Genomic DNA, 19486 nt, shown 5'->3' with positions numbered 1-19486 from the left:
ACTACAAGAAGGAAAGTTCTGGGGCTCCTGATTAATTCAACATGACTATCAAATGGAGAAATACTTAGGGTCTTATCATTAGTCCCGAGATGGGTGGGCGAGGGCTGTAAAAGTCCTCTGGAGAAGGGGCTTGTGTCTGGACACTTTCAAAGTCAAGCACTTCTGTGTTTCTAGCTTAGCTGGGTGGGATGGATAGTTCTGCCAACTCCTGTGCTCACAAAAAGTTGGGGAGCCATCCGCCGAGATAGATACTATTCCAGAAGAGATTTTTGTTTGATTTCAAAGGGCCAGGGATCAAATTGGGCGCCTCTAGCTACCGAGCAGAAGAGACGTTCTCACCGCGGGCCATGTCTCTGTTTTCCAGTCACAGTCCAGCCCATAAGTACTACCTGACCACAGACCCCAGGAGCGGGGCTGTCTTCCTTTCTGACACCAACAGCCGGCGCGTCTTTAGGATCAAGTCCACCACGGTGGTGAAGGACGTGGTCAAGAACTCGGAGGTGGTGGCAGGGACTGGCGACCAGTGCCTCCCCTTCGATGACACTCGCTGCGGGGACGGCGGGAAGGCCACGGAAGCCACGCTCACCAATCCCAGGGGTAAGGCGCTGCTCTTCAACACTCGCAGTAGCATGTGTTGGGATTTTTATTATTTACAAAAGACCTAGACGTTTGTCATCGTAAAAAGTTTTGGAAAATGCCAAAACAAAGAGAAAGTATGTGAAGGAGCCACAGAATGGTAAGAAATATTCAGGGATAATTCAGTTAACGATGTCTGTCTTTCCTTCTCGTCTGGTTTGTCAATGTCCGCGTGTAATGTCTCAATGCGCTGGCCCCTCACGTCTGTAAACCTAGCTCCTCCAAGAGGCTGAGTTCTGAGGATCATGGCTGATTGAGAGTCCCCCAGACAGACAACTCCAAGGGATATGTTTATCTTCAATAAATGAGCAACAAGTCACACACAAACGGAGGGGTGGCTCAAGTGGCGTGCTGTCAGCCTTGAACAAAAAAGCCAAACAACAACGCAGGGCCTTGAGTTCAAACCTCAGCGTGGGTTCGAAACAACTTTAAATGATACCACATTAAAAAAAAAAAATATTTTAGGGGCTGGGGATATGGCCTAGTGGCAAGAATGCTTGCCTCGTATACATGAAACCCTGGGTTCAATGCCCCAGCACCACATATACAGAAAACGGCCAGAAGTAGTGCTGTGGCTCAAGTGGCAGAGTGCTTATCCTTGAGAAAAAAAAAATATATATATATATATATATATTTTAGTAACCTAAATCATGAATTCTTCTCCGTGTCATTAAATACTACTCTGTGAACTCACTTTTTCAATGAATTCATTTTTAATGGCTTTGTATCATTTATTTTTTCAGTCCTCTATTACTGAGCAAACTATTCCTCCTATCATTGCAAACCATTTCCTCATATCATTGCTGCACAAGAAAAAAATAGCAGGAAACTATCCTTATGTTCATGTCCTATAGAATGATTGGCCATAGGTTTCAATTCTTGAGTCCTTCCTAAAGTTGAGGCTCTAAATACTCATATTCGACATTTTCCCATTCAATTATTCATCAAGCCTTTACTGAGTGCACAGAGCCACTGCGGTTGCACAGATGAGTTCACTGTAGCAGAATAAGTACGACTTGGATGGGAGCCACTCTGATAGGGAGAGAGGGAGACGTGCTCTCTGACATGTAAGAAGAAAGAGCGGGGCCTGCGGCTTGTGAGCCTTGGAAACTTGAAAGGCTTGTTAGAGGAGAAGCCATCATTACCAGCAGACATCCTTCAGCAGAGTGCTTACTGTGCTGCAAGTCTGAGCGCCAGCGACTTGAAATAGCTAAGCCTCAGGGCCCCAGTCAGGAGAAGGAGAATAACAATGCCATCTGTGCATGCTTCCTAGGGTCGTCCTGAGCATCAACGTTAAAAGGTTTCTTAGGCTATCTTGTAAAAATGCTATAAGTGATGATATTGCAAAGTTAGGCCGGATTCCAGGACCTGGTTTCGAATCTAAGCAGTCAGCTTCTATGACATCACGCCTTCGCGCCCGGGGTTTGCCCTCTCGTAGGGGGGTGACTTTGAGAAAGTTGCTTACCCTCACCGAGACTCCTTCTCCCCATCAGTGTAACAGAGGTCGACTGCAGTGGTAAAGTGCAGAGACAATCAGGAAGACGCACGCCTCGCGCAGGAGTGCCAGGCACGTGGTAAACCCTGCGCCGATGAGTTAAATCGTAACGCGCGTCGTATCGCAATGCGTGACGCGTCAGCGCATCGCAGCACAGGCTTCCCCGGGTCTCGAGTGCTTGGGTGGCGTCTGTGCGGGGTAAATACTGTGTGGCCAGTGATTAATCTCCCTCCTAGTACTGCTTGAGCACCGGGCAGTGGAGAGAGAGCGCTGGGCTTATGCTTAGTGACATCACGTTACGGTTCTTCTCTGCTGCTTGTTATCTCCAGAACCTTTCCTGTGGACCTCAGTTTCTCCACTAGTAAATAAGCAGGTGGACTAAACAATCCTCGAGGCCTCCTGCCGCTACAACATCCCACTCTCTTAAAACGAAGGAGGGTTGTTGTTTTTGTTTTTTTTCTGAAAGCTTTTGTTTTCTGCAGACATTTCTCAGTGGCTCTGCATGCATGCATGTTCCTCCCTCCCTCAAACACACACACACACACACACACACACACACACACAGATGGAGTGGCAGAGCAATCGCCCCAAAGCCTGTAATTAACCCAGATAGAAATGACAAGGGTGCCACAATATGCAGACACTTTGCAGTAGGGAGGAGAAAAGATGCCCATCTATTAGCACAACAAAAGGAGGAAAAAATGAAGCAATTAATCAGGGGACAGATCACTTCTATTAGCCTGTGCAGCCAACTTTGTAAACAAGAATCCCAATTGTTCATAGAACACTCATCAGTCATGGCAGATGGGAGAGAGATGGGCCATGGCCAGGCACTCAAGAAAACTCCTGTGCTGCTGCTTAAAGAAGGAAATTAATTGACATTCTAGGCAGAGCCCCAGGAAAGGCGCCAGGCCTCCAGGCCGCCTGGTTCTCTGTGTGAAGTCCTTGGCAGCCGCCCAGCCTGAGGAAGGGTGGCGGGAACAAGCACAGCTCTGGTGGGATCATCACTGCAAGGCCTCAGGGGGCCTTCACCCACCCTATCGGCCAGTAAAAGACACAAGAGCACGAGAGCAAGGAGCTCCACGCCCAGAGTGCCCGCACCTTCTCCTAAGTCTAAGGCATTAGTGACTGCAGAAAGCTAATGCTTACGAGAGATGGGGATTATCCCCATGTGTCAATGAGGAGACTGAGACTGAGCAGGGACCTAGCTGCCTGAGGTAACACGAAGGAGACACATCGTAGCCCAAGCCTGTCCACCTGGCAAGCCTTGTGGGACCCTTCCTCCTTCCTCCTAGGCCTGCCCTGGAAAAGAACGGAACAGAGCAAAGGTGAACGGCTTCTCCTTTCTATCGCCATCACCCTGCGTCTGTCTCTCCCTGTGGCACTCCACATGGTCCTGTCCGGTCCTATGCCTCCCCTAGTTGGCCTGGCTCCCCTAGCAGATATAGCTTGGGGACAGGAGTATCCCCAAGAGTTCATAGGTTGATGGACGTGTATCTGACTCCTGCAATCATGCATAATGATCACAGCTGGGCAAACAGCATCACCCACGAAGTTTAAAAAATGGCCATTGCTTCCAGTCATCCCATGAGTTAGTATTCCCCAGAAGTGAGACCAAGTGGCGATGTGGTAAACGTAAACCAATATCTCCAGTTCTGCGTCACTGGCTGGAAGGTACCAGCCTCATGGAGGAGCCCGCAGGCTGTGCTTTGTGGCACTGTCTCCTCAGATGCTCATCAGAAGTGCAGATAAAGGTTCAGTCTCCACTTGAGTTCTTCCGAAGCAGCCATTGGGAGGGTGGGTGTGCCCTGGTGTCAGCGCTACTGGGAGTTCTCACACGTGTCCAGGAGAAGTGCAGGCTGAGAACAATCCCTTTACTTGACAACTGAGAAAACAACTGTAGAGATGCCTGGTGACTCACTGGCCTCAAGGTCACACAAGCTGAGCCAGAGAGAACGTTAGCAGAGTGAGTCGGTCACACGGAGGATACCGAGTAATAATCCTCGTGCAGATCTGCAGGGTGCTTTCCCCAGACCTTAAATTCAGCAGTGTTCTCGGCACAAAGCCATAGGATTCTCTTCAGACTCTACACTCTCCCGATGACCAATGAAGCTAAAGTGATAAGGATAGAAAAACTTAAAGGATGATTGTCTGGTGGGGGGGGGGATGATGGTTGCCAAAAAGGGGAATCAGATTATTTATATTTTCAGAGCTTCAGAAGTAGACTTATTCAGTTCTAAGGTAGGGGAAAATCTGAGCACCTGGGTTCTAATCCCTGTGTGAACAAGCAACCCAAAGCTTCTGCTAATAGCTCAGGGGTGGAGCACTTGTCCTCCATGCACAAGACCCCAGGATCAATCCCCAGCATCGCCAGTAAAAGACGTTATCAGACCCTTTGCATCTCATCTCCTCATCCCTCAAAAGGAACTGAAGGGCTTAGGTATGACTCCATGCTGCAGGACACGAGCAAGATGGAGAGCTTGTGAAAGAGATGAAATGCAGTAGGAGGATCTGATGCGATCCTGCCAGGAGGTGCTTGGTCAAGTCACAAGGCTTCTTCGTGTCTAATGCTGGATTCCCCTTGGGGCTTCTTTACCCTAGGCATTACGGTGGACAAGTTTGGGCTGATTTACTTCGTCGATGGCACCATGATCCGACGTGTCGATCAGAATGGGATCATCTCTACTCTGCTGGGCTCCAACGACCTCACCTCAGCTCGCCCGCTCAGTTGTGACTCTGTCATGGACATTTCTCAGGTAGGACTTTGTCTGCTGCCAATGCGCTCTTCCTCTCACCTGCCCCCCGCCAGCCTCCTGGCCACTCCTCTTGGCAATGGACAGTATTTTCAGGGGGCCCTACTTGAGGCAGCACCAACAATATGCACCCCATGTACACATACTCTGTCCCGGGAGTCCAGTAACAAGGGTGTGATCCTAGTGGAGGTGCAGACGCCAGTGACAGATTTTACCCAGCGTCCACAGAGTAGGATGGACAGAGCTTTTTACATGGTGTGAATTTGCACCCACCGCTCCTTGAACTTCCACGTTGCTGACGTGTGTAGGCACTTGTCTGTTGTCTGCTCTCTTTTTATACCACAAGCTGCGTAAGAAAGGAATTCAGTCATTTCCTTGACTTTTACTGGGATTCTAATACATACTAGGAGCAAAGGTAGGAAGATAGATAGATAGATAGATAGATAGATAGATAGATAGATAGATAGATAGACAGACAGGTAGATAGATAGATGATCCTAGTCTTGCCACTCACTATCTCAGTGGCTTTACACAGGTTTGTAAAGTCTTTTGAGCCTCACGTTTCATAATTGTAAGGTGGACTTAATTCACCTCAGCATTGCACCACGTCTTTGAGAATACTGTGACAATGCATGGAAAGTTGCTGGCACTGCTAAGCGCTTCAGAATAAGCAGTCATGTGACGGGGCCCGGTGCATGCAAAGAGCACCAGAGAGTTGAATGTCAGAGCACAGGGTGTTTGGAAGGAAGTAGGAGAGTGGACGCAGAGAACCAAGTCTGGGGCCAGTTAGGGCAAGGACCTCATACTCCCTTGGGGAGTTTGGATCTCGACAGGTTAGGGCACCAGGAACTCAGGAGAGATCTGAGCGAGACGCGGCGTGTCCGTGATCCACCCCGCGATGGCTCGGCGAGTCACGAGTCCTCACGGCTCGGTCTCGGTGTGTGCGCCCTCGCTGGGTATCCACCCGGTCACGCTAACCTCAGCACGGCCTCAGAGATGAGGAGGCCGACTGCGGCCCCTGCTCCCGGCCTCCCTGTCACACCCGCCTCTGGTACCATGCGGCTTGCCGAGCCCCTCCCCCAGAGCCCTGCGGCTGGAGGCCAGCGCGGGCGGCCACCCGTGTCACGTCTCCCCGTGGGAAGCGAGCGCGGTTTGCTCCTGCGCCAGCCGCGGCGCTGCTGCGCTCCGGAGTGGAATCTGTTCCCTGCCGCTCGTCTGTGCGTCTTGGCAGGCTTCCTCCCTTGCTGGCTGAGTCTCCCGCTCCAGTCCGTGAGCGAGCTGGAATTGCCCCGTCGGGAAGCCGCCGTGGCTTAAGGAGGCGCGTGCGACGCGAAGTTTTCAGTTCTCACAATGGGCCCTCGACCAGCCTGCACGGAGTGCTGAACATTTTCAATCCACACGTTGGAAAAATTGTTTAACCTTAGTAAGAGTTACCGCCAAGCAGTCAGATCAAAGGCTTGGGAGGCAGCTGGCATAGACTGGAGAGGAGAAAAAGACAAAAAGTCACACTTAGGTTCAGAACTCCTGAACTAAAATCTCAATTCTCCTGGCTCTCACTACATTCAGTGAATCTAAGTACAAGACTTTAAAAAAAAAAAAAAACCACCACCAATCTCTGCAACACGGGCATATATTTTTGCATACACACACAGGCAGGAGGGTCCCGGTTTTAGTTCTCAGATCTTCCTTTGTTACCAATCCCCGGCTACTTTGCTGTCCTATAGGATAATAGGTAGAAAAACCAGATAGAGAGAACCCAGCTAGGAGAAAAGACTCCAGATGGACAGCCCAGGAACCCGGACCTGCTTCTCTGGGAGGAGACAAAGGCCAGATGGAAAAAAAAGAGAGTACAGAGGAGACGCAAGTAGAAAAGTTGCTACCTGTGAAGGACTGGAGATTACTTCCCAGCTCAGCCGGTATGGCCTCCTCCGCCAGAGCCCACCTCCGCATCTGTGGGCCAGGCATGAGGACGCCCTCACGGTGTTAGAAATGAGGACGGAGATGAGAACGCCATCTCTTTTATTTAGCTGCTACATGGTCACTTGGGGTAGCTGTTGGAGAGAAGGGAGCTGAAGTTTGGTCAAAGAACAGGTATCTGTGAGTGCCGAGCCCTGCCCTGGGCTCCCCAAGGGATGCAGAAGTGATGTTTAAAATGAAATCATGTCCCACGTTTCCTAGCGCGGGGCCAGCCCCTCGGTGACAGATATATCTATAAAGAACCGCCTAGCACATGGGCCTATTTGATGCCCACGATTACTCGATGTCGGGCGTATTCCTCCTCCCTTTCACGTACGGGAAAGGAAGCTCACTGTCTGAGACACGCGAGCGAAAAGACGCTTTCAGTGACGATGGAAGCGAAGTGCCCCACTCGCCCTTCCTTCGCGTGTCCATTCATTCATTCATTCATTCATTCACTCGCGCGCCAGTGAACATCTGGGGCGAGGCGCTCCGCTCAGAGTGCCCAGGAGGACATCTTGGGCCACGCCGGGCCCCTCAAACCTGGCGGCCCGAGGAATAGGCCGGGCCCCCTGTTTGGGTGATGGGAGATGAAGCCCTGGACGGATGATCACTGTCGGCGATGGAAGCGGAGAGGCTTAGGCTCAGAAATCCCACGCGCCCCCTCTCGGTCCCCAGGCCACAGGCGCCCGGGGCTGGCTCGGGGAGAGCGCACAGCCAGTTTCCTCCTCCCTTCCTCGCCCTCGGCTGACGCCCTCCCCTCCCTCGCCTTGCCCCCGCTCCTGGAATGGGGGAGGTGGGGGGGAGCATTCTTCACCATCCCGACAGGCAGAAAGGTCCCCACGAGTAGATCCCCAAGGCGCCACCGGACCCGGGGGCGTTAAATATTTAGCGGCCCATGTTGGCAAGAAGCGAGTTTTAAGAAACTGGAAACTCTCCTGTCACTTTAGGGCAAGCTGTGTTCTTGATGGAGCGGCACACTGCCGGGGCCGTGCTCCCGAGAGCACCGGCGAGCGAGCAGCAGCCTGGGGGGGGGGGGGGGGGGGGCTGGCACGCGCGCACGAGCGCGCACACACACACACATACACACCCTGTTCCTGGGCCTTGAGCGCTGACCCTGAGCTGTTGAGCCATAGCTCCACTGCTGACTTTTCAGTGCCTCGTTGAAGATGGGTCTCCCAGACTTTCTTTTCTGGGCTGGCTTCGAACCTATTCAGCCCTCAGCCTTCTGAGTGGGACCCAGCCGGAGTACTGGCTCTGAAGAACTCAGGGTGCCCGTCCTGACCCTGAAGAATAGCCCCGGGCAGAGAGGACAGAGGGCGGTGGCCGTGTCGCCTGTTTGTGTGATTTATTGAGTCTCTCTCTTTCCCTCTTGTCTCACCTTTCTCTCCTGTCTTGCTGGTGGTACTGGGATTAGACGCGCCCGCAAGCCCTTTTTGCACGGGTAATGTCCGAGGCGGGACAGGGTCTCGCTCTCCACCTGGGAATCCGTTCTACTCTTTGGTTTCCACTGTGGCTGGGATGACAGCTGTGTGCCACCACACGAAGCTGCTTCCGTTGCGATGGAGTCTGGGACACTTTTCTGCCCGTGCCGGGGTTACAGGCATGGGCCACTGGCATCTGACCTGGGTTTCTCTTCTTCCCTCACGTGCCCATTGTAGAAAAGCGTATGTATATATTTAAGTCTTAAAATCACAAAGAAGAATATTGAAATCGTCTTTGATCCCAAGACGGGTAATATTTTGATAGGCATCCTTCCAGCTCTTCCTTTCTCCGTCCATAAGCCGTGCCCTCTCCGTAGCGTTGCCTTCCTTGGTATCATACTGTCCACACAGTTCGGTAACCTCTTCTGCCTATTTAACATGTAGAGAACATTTTTCCCACGTCACTACGCATCTCCATCCGTGTCTTCCCCTGTAGTGATTGCAAATAGCTTTCTAACAGAAGACCAAAATAAGTGGCTACAATTTACTTACCCAATTCTCTTTGAACATTTGAGTTGCATCCCCTTGTCACAGTTATTTGAAATGGCTGTGATAAGGCCAGGTGTGTTGGCTAATGCCTGTAGTCGCAGCTCCTTGGGAAGGCAGAAGTTGGGAACATAGCAATTCAAGGCCCGTTCCAGCAAAGATACACTGAAAACTCCATCTCGACCAATAAACGGGGCACAGTGCTTCGTGACTCTCATCCCAGCTACATAGAAAGCTGTAGTGGGAGAACTGAGATTCTGTCTAATTTATGTGTTGACGGCTGGATGCCAGTTATATATTTTTTTCTTTTTTTGTTATTAAATAGTTGTGTAAAGAGGTTAAGATTCCCTAAGTCAGGTTGTAAGTGCAATGGTTCTTGATCAGTGTTACCCCTTCCTTTGTTTCCCCCCCCCCCATTTTCCTCCTCCTGTCCCTGCTCTCAAGTTATATAGTTCAGTTCTTACATAATGGACATTGAGAAACCTAATGGAGAAAGTCACCCAAACCCAAGAAGGGTAGAGGCACTGAGTGTGACCGAGTGCGTCCCGGCCATACGAGGCCCTGGGTTCAAACTCCCAATATTGCCAAAGGAAAAAAAAATGGCTACGATAAATATACCTGTAGACAGTGGTATAAAGGGCTTCTTATCCAAGTGTTCATACCTATTTGAGCAAACCCCAATTTGGAACAAATGTTACGGGTTTGCAGGAGGGTGTCCTCGCCCTCTGTGATGAACGTTTAAGTAATGGGGAAAGCGCGGGTCAGCCTTCCTGACCCCCACGTAGCGCGGAGCTGCATCCCTTGGGGCACAACCGGAAAAGAGGTTCCATCCCTGCCTGCACCTCCCAGTGGGTCCATCTAAGAATCCGGCCTCCACATCCGCTGAGGCTGACTCAGTGAGGCTCAGTGTGGAGTCCCCAGCCCGGGAGCCCTTTAGCTCCATTTCTACCTTCCTTGATTCCCCCCCCCCCGCCCACCCCAGGAAAGCCTCCTCGCCAAGACCCTAGAAACTATCATGGAGAACAGCCCTTGGGAAAGTGAGTGTTCTGCATAGAAACGCCAGGGGCAACGCGCTGCTCTCATGCAGACGCGGATTCAGTGGGCTTGAGGACAGCCTGCTATTTGAGCACCAACGTTTTCCAAACTCTCCACAGATAATATAAATGGGGGGAGGAGGGGGCGCCCAGTTTTAGGGCCACTGGTTGACCACTAAGCCAGACTGTGGTTATTTTGTCTTCACATCCCCCGCCCCGAGTTTATTAAGCCATAAACTCAAAGACCGAGAGACCTCATCGTGCATCCATGCGTCCTATCAGCCGCTCCTGAGCCGTGCTGTCGAATGTCCAGGCGATGCGTACATCAGCGCCCGGTCCCTGGCTGCCTGCCCCCTCCACACCGGCTGTCGTGGCTAAAGCGCTTAGCGAGTGCCGTTCTGAATCCCAGGCGTGAGCACACAGGCGTTCAGAGAGGCCACACGACCGGCCAGGCTCCTGAGCGGTGACGCGAGGACCAGCGGCAGGCCGGTGGCACCGCAGAGCTGTCCCGGAGCCTGTTCCTCCTCCTCGGATTCTGTCACCTGCTGGAGGCTGAGGGTGTGGGCTGGTGGGGCGGGGGGCATCTTGCCAGTCATTTGAGTGCCGGTGTCTCCCTTCTCAGGTGCGCCTGGAGTGGCCCACGGATTTAGCCGTCAACCCCATGGACAACTCTCTCTACGTCCTCGACAACAACGTGGTCCTGCAGATCTCCGAAAACCACCAGGTACGCATCGTCGCCGGGAGGCCCATGCACTGCCAGGTCCCGGGCATCGACCCCTTCCTGCTGAGCAAGGTGGCCGTCCACGCGACGCTGGAGTCGGCCACCGCCCTGGCCGTGTCCCACAACGGGGTCCTGTACGTCGCCGAGACGGATGAGAAGAAGATCAACCGCATCCGGCAGGTCACCACCAGCGGGGAGATCTCCCTCGTGGCCGGGGCCCCCGGCGGCTGCGACTGCAAGAACGACGCCAACTGTGACTGTTTCTCCGGAGATGACGGCTACGCCAAGGACGCCAAGCTGAACGCCCCCTCCTCCCTGGCCGTGTGCGCCGACGGAGAGCTCTACGTGGCCGACCTGGGGAACATTCGGATCCGCTTCATCCGGAGAAACAAGCCTTTCCTCAACGCCCAGCACATGTACGAGCTCTCCTCCCCCGTCGACCAGGAGCTCTACCTGTTTGACAAGAGCGGCAGGCACCTGTACACGCAGAGCCTGCCCACCGGAGACTACCTGTACAACTTCACCTACACGGAGGACGGGGACGTCACGCGCATCACCGACAACAACGGCAACGCGGTGGACGTCCGCCGCGATTCTTCGGGCATGCCCCTCTGGCTGGTGGTCCCCAGCGGCCAGGTGTACTGGGTGACCGTCGGCATCAACAGCGCGCTCAGGAGCTTGACCACACAAGGACACGAGTTGGCCATGATGACCTATCATGGCAGCTCTGGCCTCCTAGCGACCAAAAGCAATGAAAACGGATGGACCACGTTTTATGAGTAAGTACCTAGATGAGACCATTTGATGGCCATGTCCATGAGGTACCTTGTAGCATCAGAGGTGAACTCATGGACGGTTCTTTTGGGGGATATATTTCATTTTAATTCAGGAGCTGACAAGGAAACTATTACCTATAATACGTTCTGCATATTCATATTCCAGATGATTTCTTGTAAGGAAGAAATGGTATGGTGGTAAAGGATGAGTAGTAAAGCCCAACTCAGAGTAGTTGGGCTTTGATCCAACCTCTACCATGGACTTAATCTCTCTAGACCTCAGTTTCCACATTTTTTTTAAATGGACAGAGTGAACACCTGCCCAGAACACCACAGAGATAATATAAATGAAAAGCACTTAATCAAGTGCTAGCATTTTCATATGACACTCTAGAAATACAGCAATAGGAGTGGGAACAATACCATGTGGACATGTTTTCCACACATGTAAAGTTGACATTATTTTCTACTCTAACCATTTTGGATGTTCTTCTGGTGAAGTACATCATATGCTTCCTATCTTTGATACCTTATATAGACACCTGCATACATGTGTAAACTTTATCTTTTCTTGTGATGGTACTGGGATTTTTTTATTTTCCAGTCCTGTGGCTTGGACTCAGGGCCTGAGCACTGTGCCTGGCTTCTTTGTGCTCAAGGCTAGCACTCTCCAACTTGAGCCACAGCGCCACTTCTGGCCTTCTCTACATATGTGGTACTGAGGAATCGAACCTAGGGCTTCATGAATACGAGGCAAGCACTCTTGCCACTAGGCCATATTCCCAGCCCCGGTACTGAGATTTGAACTCAGGGCCAGAACATTCTCCCCTACCTTTTTTCTCAAGGCTGATGCTCTAACACTTGAGCCACAGCTCCACTTCTGGCTGGTGGTGGTGGTGGTGGTGGTGGTGGTGGTGGTGGTGATGATGGTGGTTAATTGGAGGTAAGAGTCTCACAGACTTTCCTACCCACGTTGGCTTCAAACTGCAATCCTCAGCTCTCAGCCTCTTGAGTAGTTAGGATTACAGATGTGAGCCACGGCACATGGCAGGACTTTTTTTGTTTTTTTAACGAGCCAACATTCATTTAGGGAACAGCACTGATTATAAATATTGCTATACTCGGGAGGCAGAAATAGCTTCCGGAAAGTGGGAGATAAGAACACGGACCTTTGCTCTTTCTGTGTTGTTTAATAGCTCCTGTATCCAGTGGGTATAGTTCTACTGCCTCCTCCCTCAGGATGGCGTTATTGTATCACTTCTTTCAGGCAGGGTGGTTTACCTCCCGGCATTGTCTTAAGTGATGTCATCAGAGAAGCACTTCGGCCTGTTATAGGCCTAGCTAAAATTGCACGCGTGTATCTGCAGCATTTCTCTATGAGCTGTGTGAATGGAAGGGCCTTGCAGCATCTCTTCTTCCATCTGCAGCTTTAAAGCTTCTTTTTGAGCTCATAGCAATGTTCGAGACAACGGAGACAGCTGGACATGTCACGGTTAGACACGACTTCGGGAGGTAGGGGAGGAACCAGGCTTGTTGGACATGAGCTCTGGGCTAGGAGCTGCGGCGAATCACAGGTCCTCACAGCCGCTCGAGAGGATGGCTGATAGCGCTTGTTTTACTGACATAGAGACTGAGGCTTGGAGAGGTTTGTTTGGTGACGATGCCACACACAGGGAGGGTGACCAGCCGCTACTGTCTGAGGCCGGAGCTCCCGCTCTCTCTGTTCCGCTCAGCTGCCCTTCCCACCCTCCTGCTGAATTCACTAATCCCAAATGAAGTCAAATCCCGGAACACTTACATTCTTCTCAAACTAGATCAAGCATCAGTTTCTCACAGTCTTAGAATCCAAAGGGAAAGGATCTGTAATTGATTTGTACATATAGTTTGCACCAAATATATAGGATGTCACAGCAGTTGGTACAGAGTTCACTCACAGAATTCCTTTCCCCAAACAAGGACCTTGTTAATTGCAAAGAAAAGACAAAGATCCAGAAAACGGCAATTATCTAGATTAACTCACTGAAATGGAAATACACTAAATAATTCAATTTTCCTCATTGCCCAATGGAAATCTCTTATGCATTATTTAGCCAATACTGGGGTTTCTTTGTCAGAGCAAATCTGTTCACTCAGTTAGTTCCCAAGGTCACGCCCTCAGGTCCCAAGATGAACACTTACAGGTCAGTACCTCTGTCACTCACTCCTTACCACCCCGGAAATCTAAACCCCCTCCTCTTTCCAGAAAGGATTATCGCTCTCTCTTTCCTTGATGAAGCATGCAGCCGTAGTTGATATTTTATGAAGAAGGAAAAGTTACTCAAGCTGCTTCTTATAAGACTGCATTTATGGGCTGGGATGTAGCTCAGTGGCAAAGCGCTTGCCTTAAAAAGAAAAAATATTGCATTTAAAATTGCAGAGACTCTACTTTATAACAGAACTCAGGAGTCCTGGTCCTTGCGGACCCATGACAGAAGTGAAAGCTAAAATTCCTAAAATCGAAAGGACGATTTTCTTGTGGGAGGAGGGGGAGGGGCGAATCCTACTATGTGCCAGCCTCTTCCCCATTCAACCTTCATACCACCTACCAGGGGGCAAGCCCTACGCTTAATTCAGAGAAGAGCCACTGAGGGTCTCACAGTAGAACATTCCCAAGATGATGGGAAGTCTCCTCCTCCTCTTGTACCTTTGCAGTTAAGGCACAGTAGGGCATAGAAATATTACGTAACCGGCTGATAATCACACAGTGGCTGGTCAGCCAAGCCAGAATACAAGTCTATATTCTTCTAACTGCACTAGCTATGTTTCCAATGTTCCTTGTGACTATGGATATGATATACATTAAAATGGTATTTTATAGGGATAGCCTGAGGTGCAAACGGAAAGCTCCATGATTGCTGTCACTACTATGATTTCAGGAAATACTGTCGAATACTAGTTTACAGAAATGTTCCTTAAACGTGGAAGTTACTAGCCAGGAACAGTCTGCACATGAATGAATCAGATGAGAAGACAAAGGTTTTCATACAGGTAGAGGTCAGGGGTCAAGCAAGAGACACAAAATCAATTACCAAGTCTGAGAAAACAAAATATAAACTAGGAAAGAGGTCAAGTCCCAAGAATACCCAAAATAGGCTAGAAAATGGCTCAAGAAGAGAGGTTTTGCTCAGGCTAGGAACAAAGCAAGTAGCAGACACCAGTTTAACTGAAGGCTACTCATATGACTTTGGGACACTGGCTGACTTTCAGACCCAAGTCTCTACCAGGAAGAAAAAAAGTTCTTATCCCATTCCATTCTTTGCCATTCGGGGAACTGAACAACTAAATACATGGAGGGCAGGGCATAGTGGCCCTTGCCTGTCATTGCAGCTACTTAGGAGACAGAGATAGGAAAATCACCATTCAGAATCATCCAGGCAATAAAAGTTAACAAGACCCTTTCTAAAAACCAAGCCAGGCAAAGAGGCCCATGGTTGTACTTCAGAGGTGGAGGAAGGAAAATCTTGGTCTGAGGCTGGCAGGAGCAAAAGTACCAGAACCTATTTGAAAAACAAACTAAAGGCAAAAAAAGAGAAAAAAAAAACTGGGGGTGTGACTCAAGTAGGGCCTGAGTTCAAGCCTACTACTGGGAAAAACAAAACCAAATATATATTAAAATTAAAAATATTTTCCAACAGTGATGATCCCTGGGAGGAAATGTGGTATTATTTTACCATTCAGTTGTTTCAGATCTGTACAGATGTGGCCAGTGAGCTATTTGCTATAGTATATTTGTTCCCTTTTGCTCCAAGAGGCAGCAGAGTAGATTTAAACTCAAATGTTCTAATACTAAAAAAAAGGGGGGGAGGGAATCAGCCCAGACACTTGCTTGAGGCATAAACTATTACTGAGATAAGTTTTAAGTTGACTTTATTTATCCTTTTAACAGATTAAATAATACATCAAACATAAACATCACACACTTCCGGGCAGATTGGCTTTAAAAGCTCACATTTGAGGAGTGCCAAGGTTATTTTCCTCCCCTCAGCCCTCGGGTCAGCTGGTAAAAACACTCCGAGGAGCTGCAAAGCAGGCCTGCTCCAGGGAGAGGCCAGCAGTGCTTGTAGATGTGGCTCTCAGTCACGCAGCATTTGGTTGCTAAGAAAATGGCCTGGTGGCTGCGAATGTGGCCTCATGGCAAGAGTGCCTGCCTCGTATACATGAGGCCCTGGGTTCGATGCCTCAGCACCACATATATAGAAAACGACCAGAAGTGGCGCTGTGGCTCAAGTGGCAGAGTGCTAGCCTTGAGCAAAAAGAAGCCAGGGACAGTGCTCAGGCTCTGAGTTCAAGGCCCAGGACTGGCAAAAAAAGAAAAAGAAAAGAAAATGGCTGATGGCATGAAGCTGATTTCAAGATTGACTTACTAGGAGGCATAAGCAACCAGCTTCTCTAAAAATTTTTTTGATAGTACAAAGGTTTTTAATTCATGCCTTTTTTTTTTTTGCTTTAGTTATTCAGATAGACTCTCTAGTGTTTCATTTTGGGACAGGGAAACGGTGTTAGGGGGTTGTTTTGGTAGTGCTGAGGCATGGCTCTAGTTGCACTGGTTATTTTTGTTTTGTTTTGTGCTGGTCCTGGGGCTTGAACTCAAGGCCTGGGCACTGTTCTGAGCTTTTCTGCCCAAGGCTAGTGCTCTAGCATTGACCACAGCTCCACTTCCGGCTTTATGATGATTAATTGAAGAGTCTCATGAACTTTCTTTTTTGTTGTTTTTTTTTGTTTTTTTTGCCAGTCCTGGGCCTTGGACTCAGGGCCTGAGCACTGTCCCTGGCTTCCTTTTGCTCAAGGCTAGCACTCTGCCACTTGAGCCACAGCGCCACTTCTGGCCGTTTTCTGTATATGTGGTGCTGAGGGATTTAACCCAGGGCCTCATGTATGCGAGGCGAGCACTCTTGCCACTAGGCCATATCCCCAGGCCCTCATGAACTTTCTTTACTGCCCAGGTTGAACCCTGATCCTCAAATCTCAGCCTCTTGAGTAAATAGGATTACAGCCATGAGCCATGTATCATTTATTTTTGAGCCAATGTTTTGTAAACATTCCTGTCTATGCTGGCCTCGAACTATAATTCTACCAATCTCAACTGCCTGCTGTGCCCAGCTATCAGTGGAGAAAGGGTCTCACACACTTTTCTGCCCCGGCTAACCTGGAACTATGATCTTCCCAATAACAGCCTCCAAGAGCTAGGATTCTGGTGTGAGCCACCGGTATCTGACTTGCCGAGCCAGTTTCTTCCCCTAAACACAAGAAACTGCTGGAAGAGCTCAAACCCTACAGTGCTCTGTGGTTAACCTTAGAAACAGAAAATATGTGTCCCAGCCCAAACCCAAACTACAGTAGCTTATACCACCTCACTGAAGTCCTAGCAGGAGGAGAATCATGGCCATTCCATCCTCTGTGCTACCCACGGTGTCACATTTTCAAGTGAGTGTGCAAAAGGGCAAAAAAGCAAACAGGAAAAGCAAAAAAAAGAAGAAGAAGAAAAAAGCCCACATCAGAACCACATTCAGACATGACATAGATGTTGAAACCACCTTTCAGGGAGTTTTAAATAACTGTAATTATATTAAAAGCTCTAATGGAAAAGGTGAACAGTGTGTAAGATCAGATGGATAATTTCAGCAAAGAGATGGGAATGGTAAAGAATTAAGTAGAAATGCTGGAAATGAGAGACATGGTTGCGGAGATGAACCAGGCCTTCACTGGGGCCATTGTTCCTAATAACACTGTAGGCCTCAGCTGAGGAAAACAGAGCGCTCCAAAGAAATCCCCCCAAGTAAAACATGAAGAGGAAATAAGAACAAACACAGCAGGAGGCATTCAAGAGGTGGAGTCTGGCCGCTCATCCCTGTAACCCCAGCCACTCAGGAGGCTGAGGCTGAAAGACCAGGGTTTAAGGCCAGCCCAGACAGAATCATTGGCAAGACTGCATCTCCAAAATAACCAGCAAAGAGTAATGCTGGAGGGGTGGCTCAAGTAGTAGAATGCCAGCCATGGGTAAGCAAAAAAAAAGGTAACTGAATGGGGCAAACAAAACTCAGGAGTGGGGGCTGGGGATATGGCCTAGTGGCAAGAGTGCTTGCCTCGTATGCATGAGGCCCTGGGTTCAATTCCCCAGCATCACATATACAGAAAACGGCCAGAAGTGGCGCTGTGGCTCAAGTGGCAGAGTGCTAGCCTTGAGCAAAAAGAAGCCAGGGACAGTGCTCAGGCCCTGAGTCCACGCCCCAGGACTGGCCCAAAAAAAAAAAAAAAAAAAAACTCATATGGCCTCATGTGCATGTAACCGGGATTCTGTAAGGACAGAGACAAATCAGGCACAAGAAAGATTTGAGGAAATAATAACCAAGGATTCTTTATAATTGATAATGGTCCACAGATCCAAAAAACTCAAGCAGAACGAGCACACATTTCTAGGCATATCATATTCAAACTATTGAATGCAAAGGAGAAGAAGTGACATTTCTTTTAAGTAGCCAGAAAAAGAAAAGGGGAGGGGAGTGATACATTATAAGGAACAAAGGTAAAAATTAGAGCAGACTTCTAATCCGAAACCATGCAAGACAGACCACAGAAGAACAGAAAGAAAAAAAGAAGAAAAGATCTACTCAGATATGATACTCAAAAATATATCCCTTGGGTGGAGATATTTTAGAGGTAGAGCAGAGCTGAGGACTGAGAGCAGACATGGAATCGCCCAGGCACTAAAGGCAGTGACCAGGAGCTAGCAACCCTTAGGCAAGATGAGGTAGGTTAGGAGATGGTTACTGAAACCCCTTGGAGGAAGCCATGATGGCGGTGGATACAGCTGCCGTCACAGGTGTGGCACGGAAGCGAGCGGGAGGGAACCCTCGTCCCAACCTCCATTCTCTTGTCGGTGTCTATGGAGCGAGCTCAAACCGGGGCCTAGCGATGCAGGCTGCAGGGGCGGGGCAGCCAGAGCAGGGAAGAGAATGGTTTCTGGGGAGGAAACAGAAAAGCCAGCAGAGAGCCTGGCTCTATGACGCGTTTGACTTCAGTGGCTAAGCAAGGATTCAATGTCAGAGTCACCTGCATCCTACGTGCTCTGTCCCCCGCACTCAGCCTCATGGACAGATGGACGGATCCTACTGACATCCTGAAGCCTACAGTTCATGGCCGGGTCTCAGTCTTACAGAAAGTGGGCATCAAGTACAGGGGTGTGTGTGAGTGTGTGTGTGTGTGTGTGTGAGTGTGTGTGTGTGTGTGTGTGTGTGTGTGTGTGTGTGTGTGTGTGTGTGTCCTGAGGCTTGAACTCAGAGCCTGGGTGTTGTCCCTAGGCTTTTTTTTTTTTTTGCTCAAGGCTACCACTCTACCGCTTGTGTCATAGTTACACTTGTGGCTTTTGGAGGGTTAATTGGAGATAAGAGTCTCCTGGAGTTTCCTGCCCAGGCTGGCTTTGAACTACAATCCTCAGTCTCCTGAGTAGTTAAGACCATAGGCAGGAGCCATCACACCTGGCTTAAGCACAGGTGTTGACTACAGAGACCAGAGACCGTCCTGGCTCTGACACTGCTTTAGAGCAGCCAGTGGTCTACGATGCCACCTATCACAGTGGCCTGGGCACAAGGGAACTCCTGGTGTGCATCGCTTTGAACTCTCCTTATACACAGATGACGTGGTGACCAGCTCCTTAGCTGCTGACGTGTCAACGGGGGCAATCACAGACGAAAGTCGTAAAAATGGAATGTTTATTTTCTAACCCAGAAGTCGAGATCCACGGAAGTTTAGCCTGGGAGCCGCCGTTTGGCCTTTGCCTCGCTAGCTGCGCGGAGTGGCTTGGGAAGCGGCAGCAGGTGTGAAGGAGAAAACCTCCCCCCGAGGGAAGGTTCCCGTTAGCGGTTCCCTGCCCAGAGCCAAGTTCACCGCAACCAGATGAATCTTTTATGTGTTTTGCTTCCTTTCACTCTGCTCCAAAGATGCTCGGCCAGAGTGTAGTGAAGCAAAGTCAGTGGAAGGAAATCATGGAAAGCCAATCATCTGGCCGCCTCTAGCCTCCCCTCCAATGCGGGCCTGGCAGCGCTACAAAGTCAACTTGAGCGGTAGCCAGGCAGAGCATCTTGGAGAGAAGCTGTCAGTCTTCTTGAC

The 19486-nt window shown here is 49.8% G+C and overlaps 1 protein-coding gene across 3 annotated transcripts in view; it reads left to right on the top strand.

The window, feature by feature from the left end:
- The window catches only part of Tenm4 (teneurin transmembrane protein 4), a 567737-nt gene that overhangs the window by 522336 nt on the left and 25915 nt on the right, over positions 1-19486 (top strand). For all 3 annotated transcript variants that reach the window (XM_048361201.1, XM_048361200.1, XM_048361199.1), the window contains 3 exons: positions 365-597; positions 4733-4887; positions 10467-11344. In XM_048361201.1, the coding sequence (XP_048217158.1) occupies positions 365-597; positions 4733-4887; positions 10467-11344 (1266 nt within the window). The remainder of the gene's footprint in view (positions 1-364; positions 598-4732; positions 4888-10466; positions 11345-19486) is intronic.

The sequence above is a fragment of the Perognathus longimembris genome, chromosome 13, assembly GCF_023159225.1.
Source record: "Perognathus longimembris pacificus isolate PPM17 chromosome 13, ASM2315922v1, whole genome shotgun sequence".
In the NCBI taxonomy this organism is placed as follows: Eukaryota; Metazoa; Chordata; class Mammalia; order Rodentia; family Heteromyidae; genus Perognathus; species Perognathus longimembris.
This window is presented reverse-complemented; position numbering and strand designations above follow the sequence as displayed.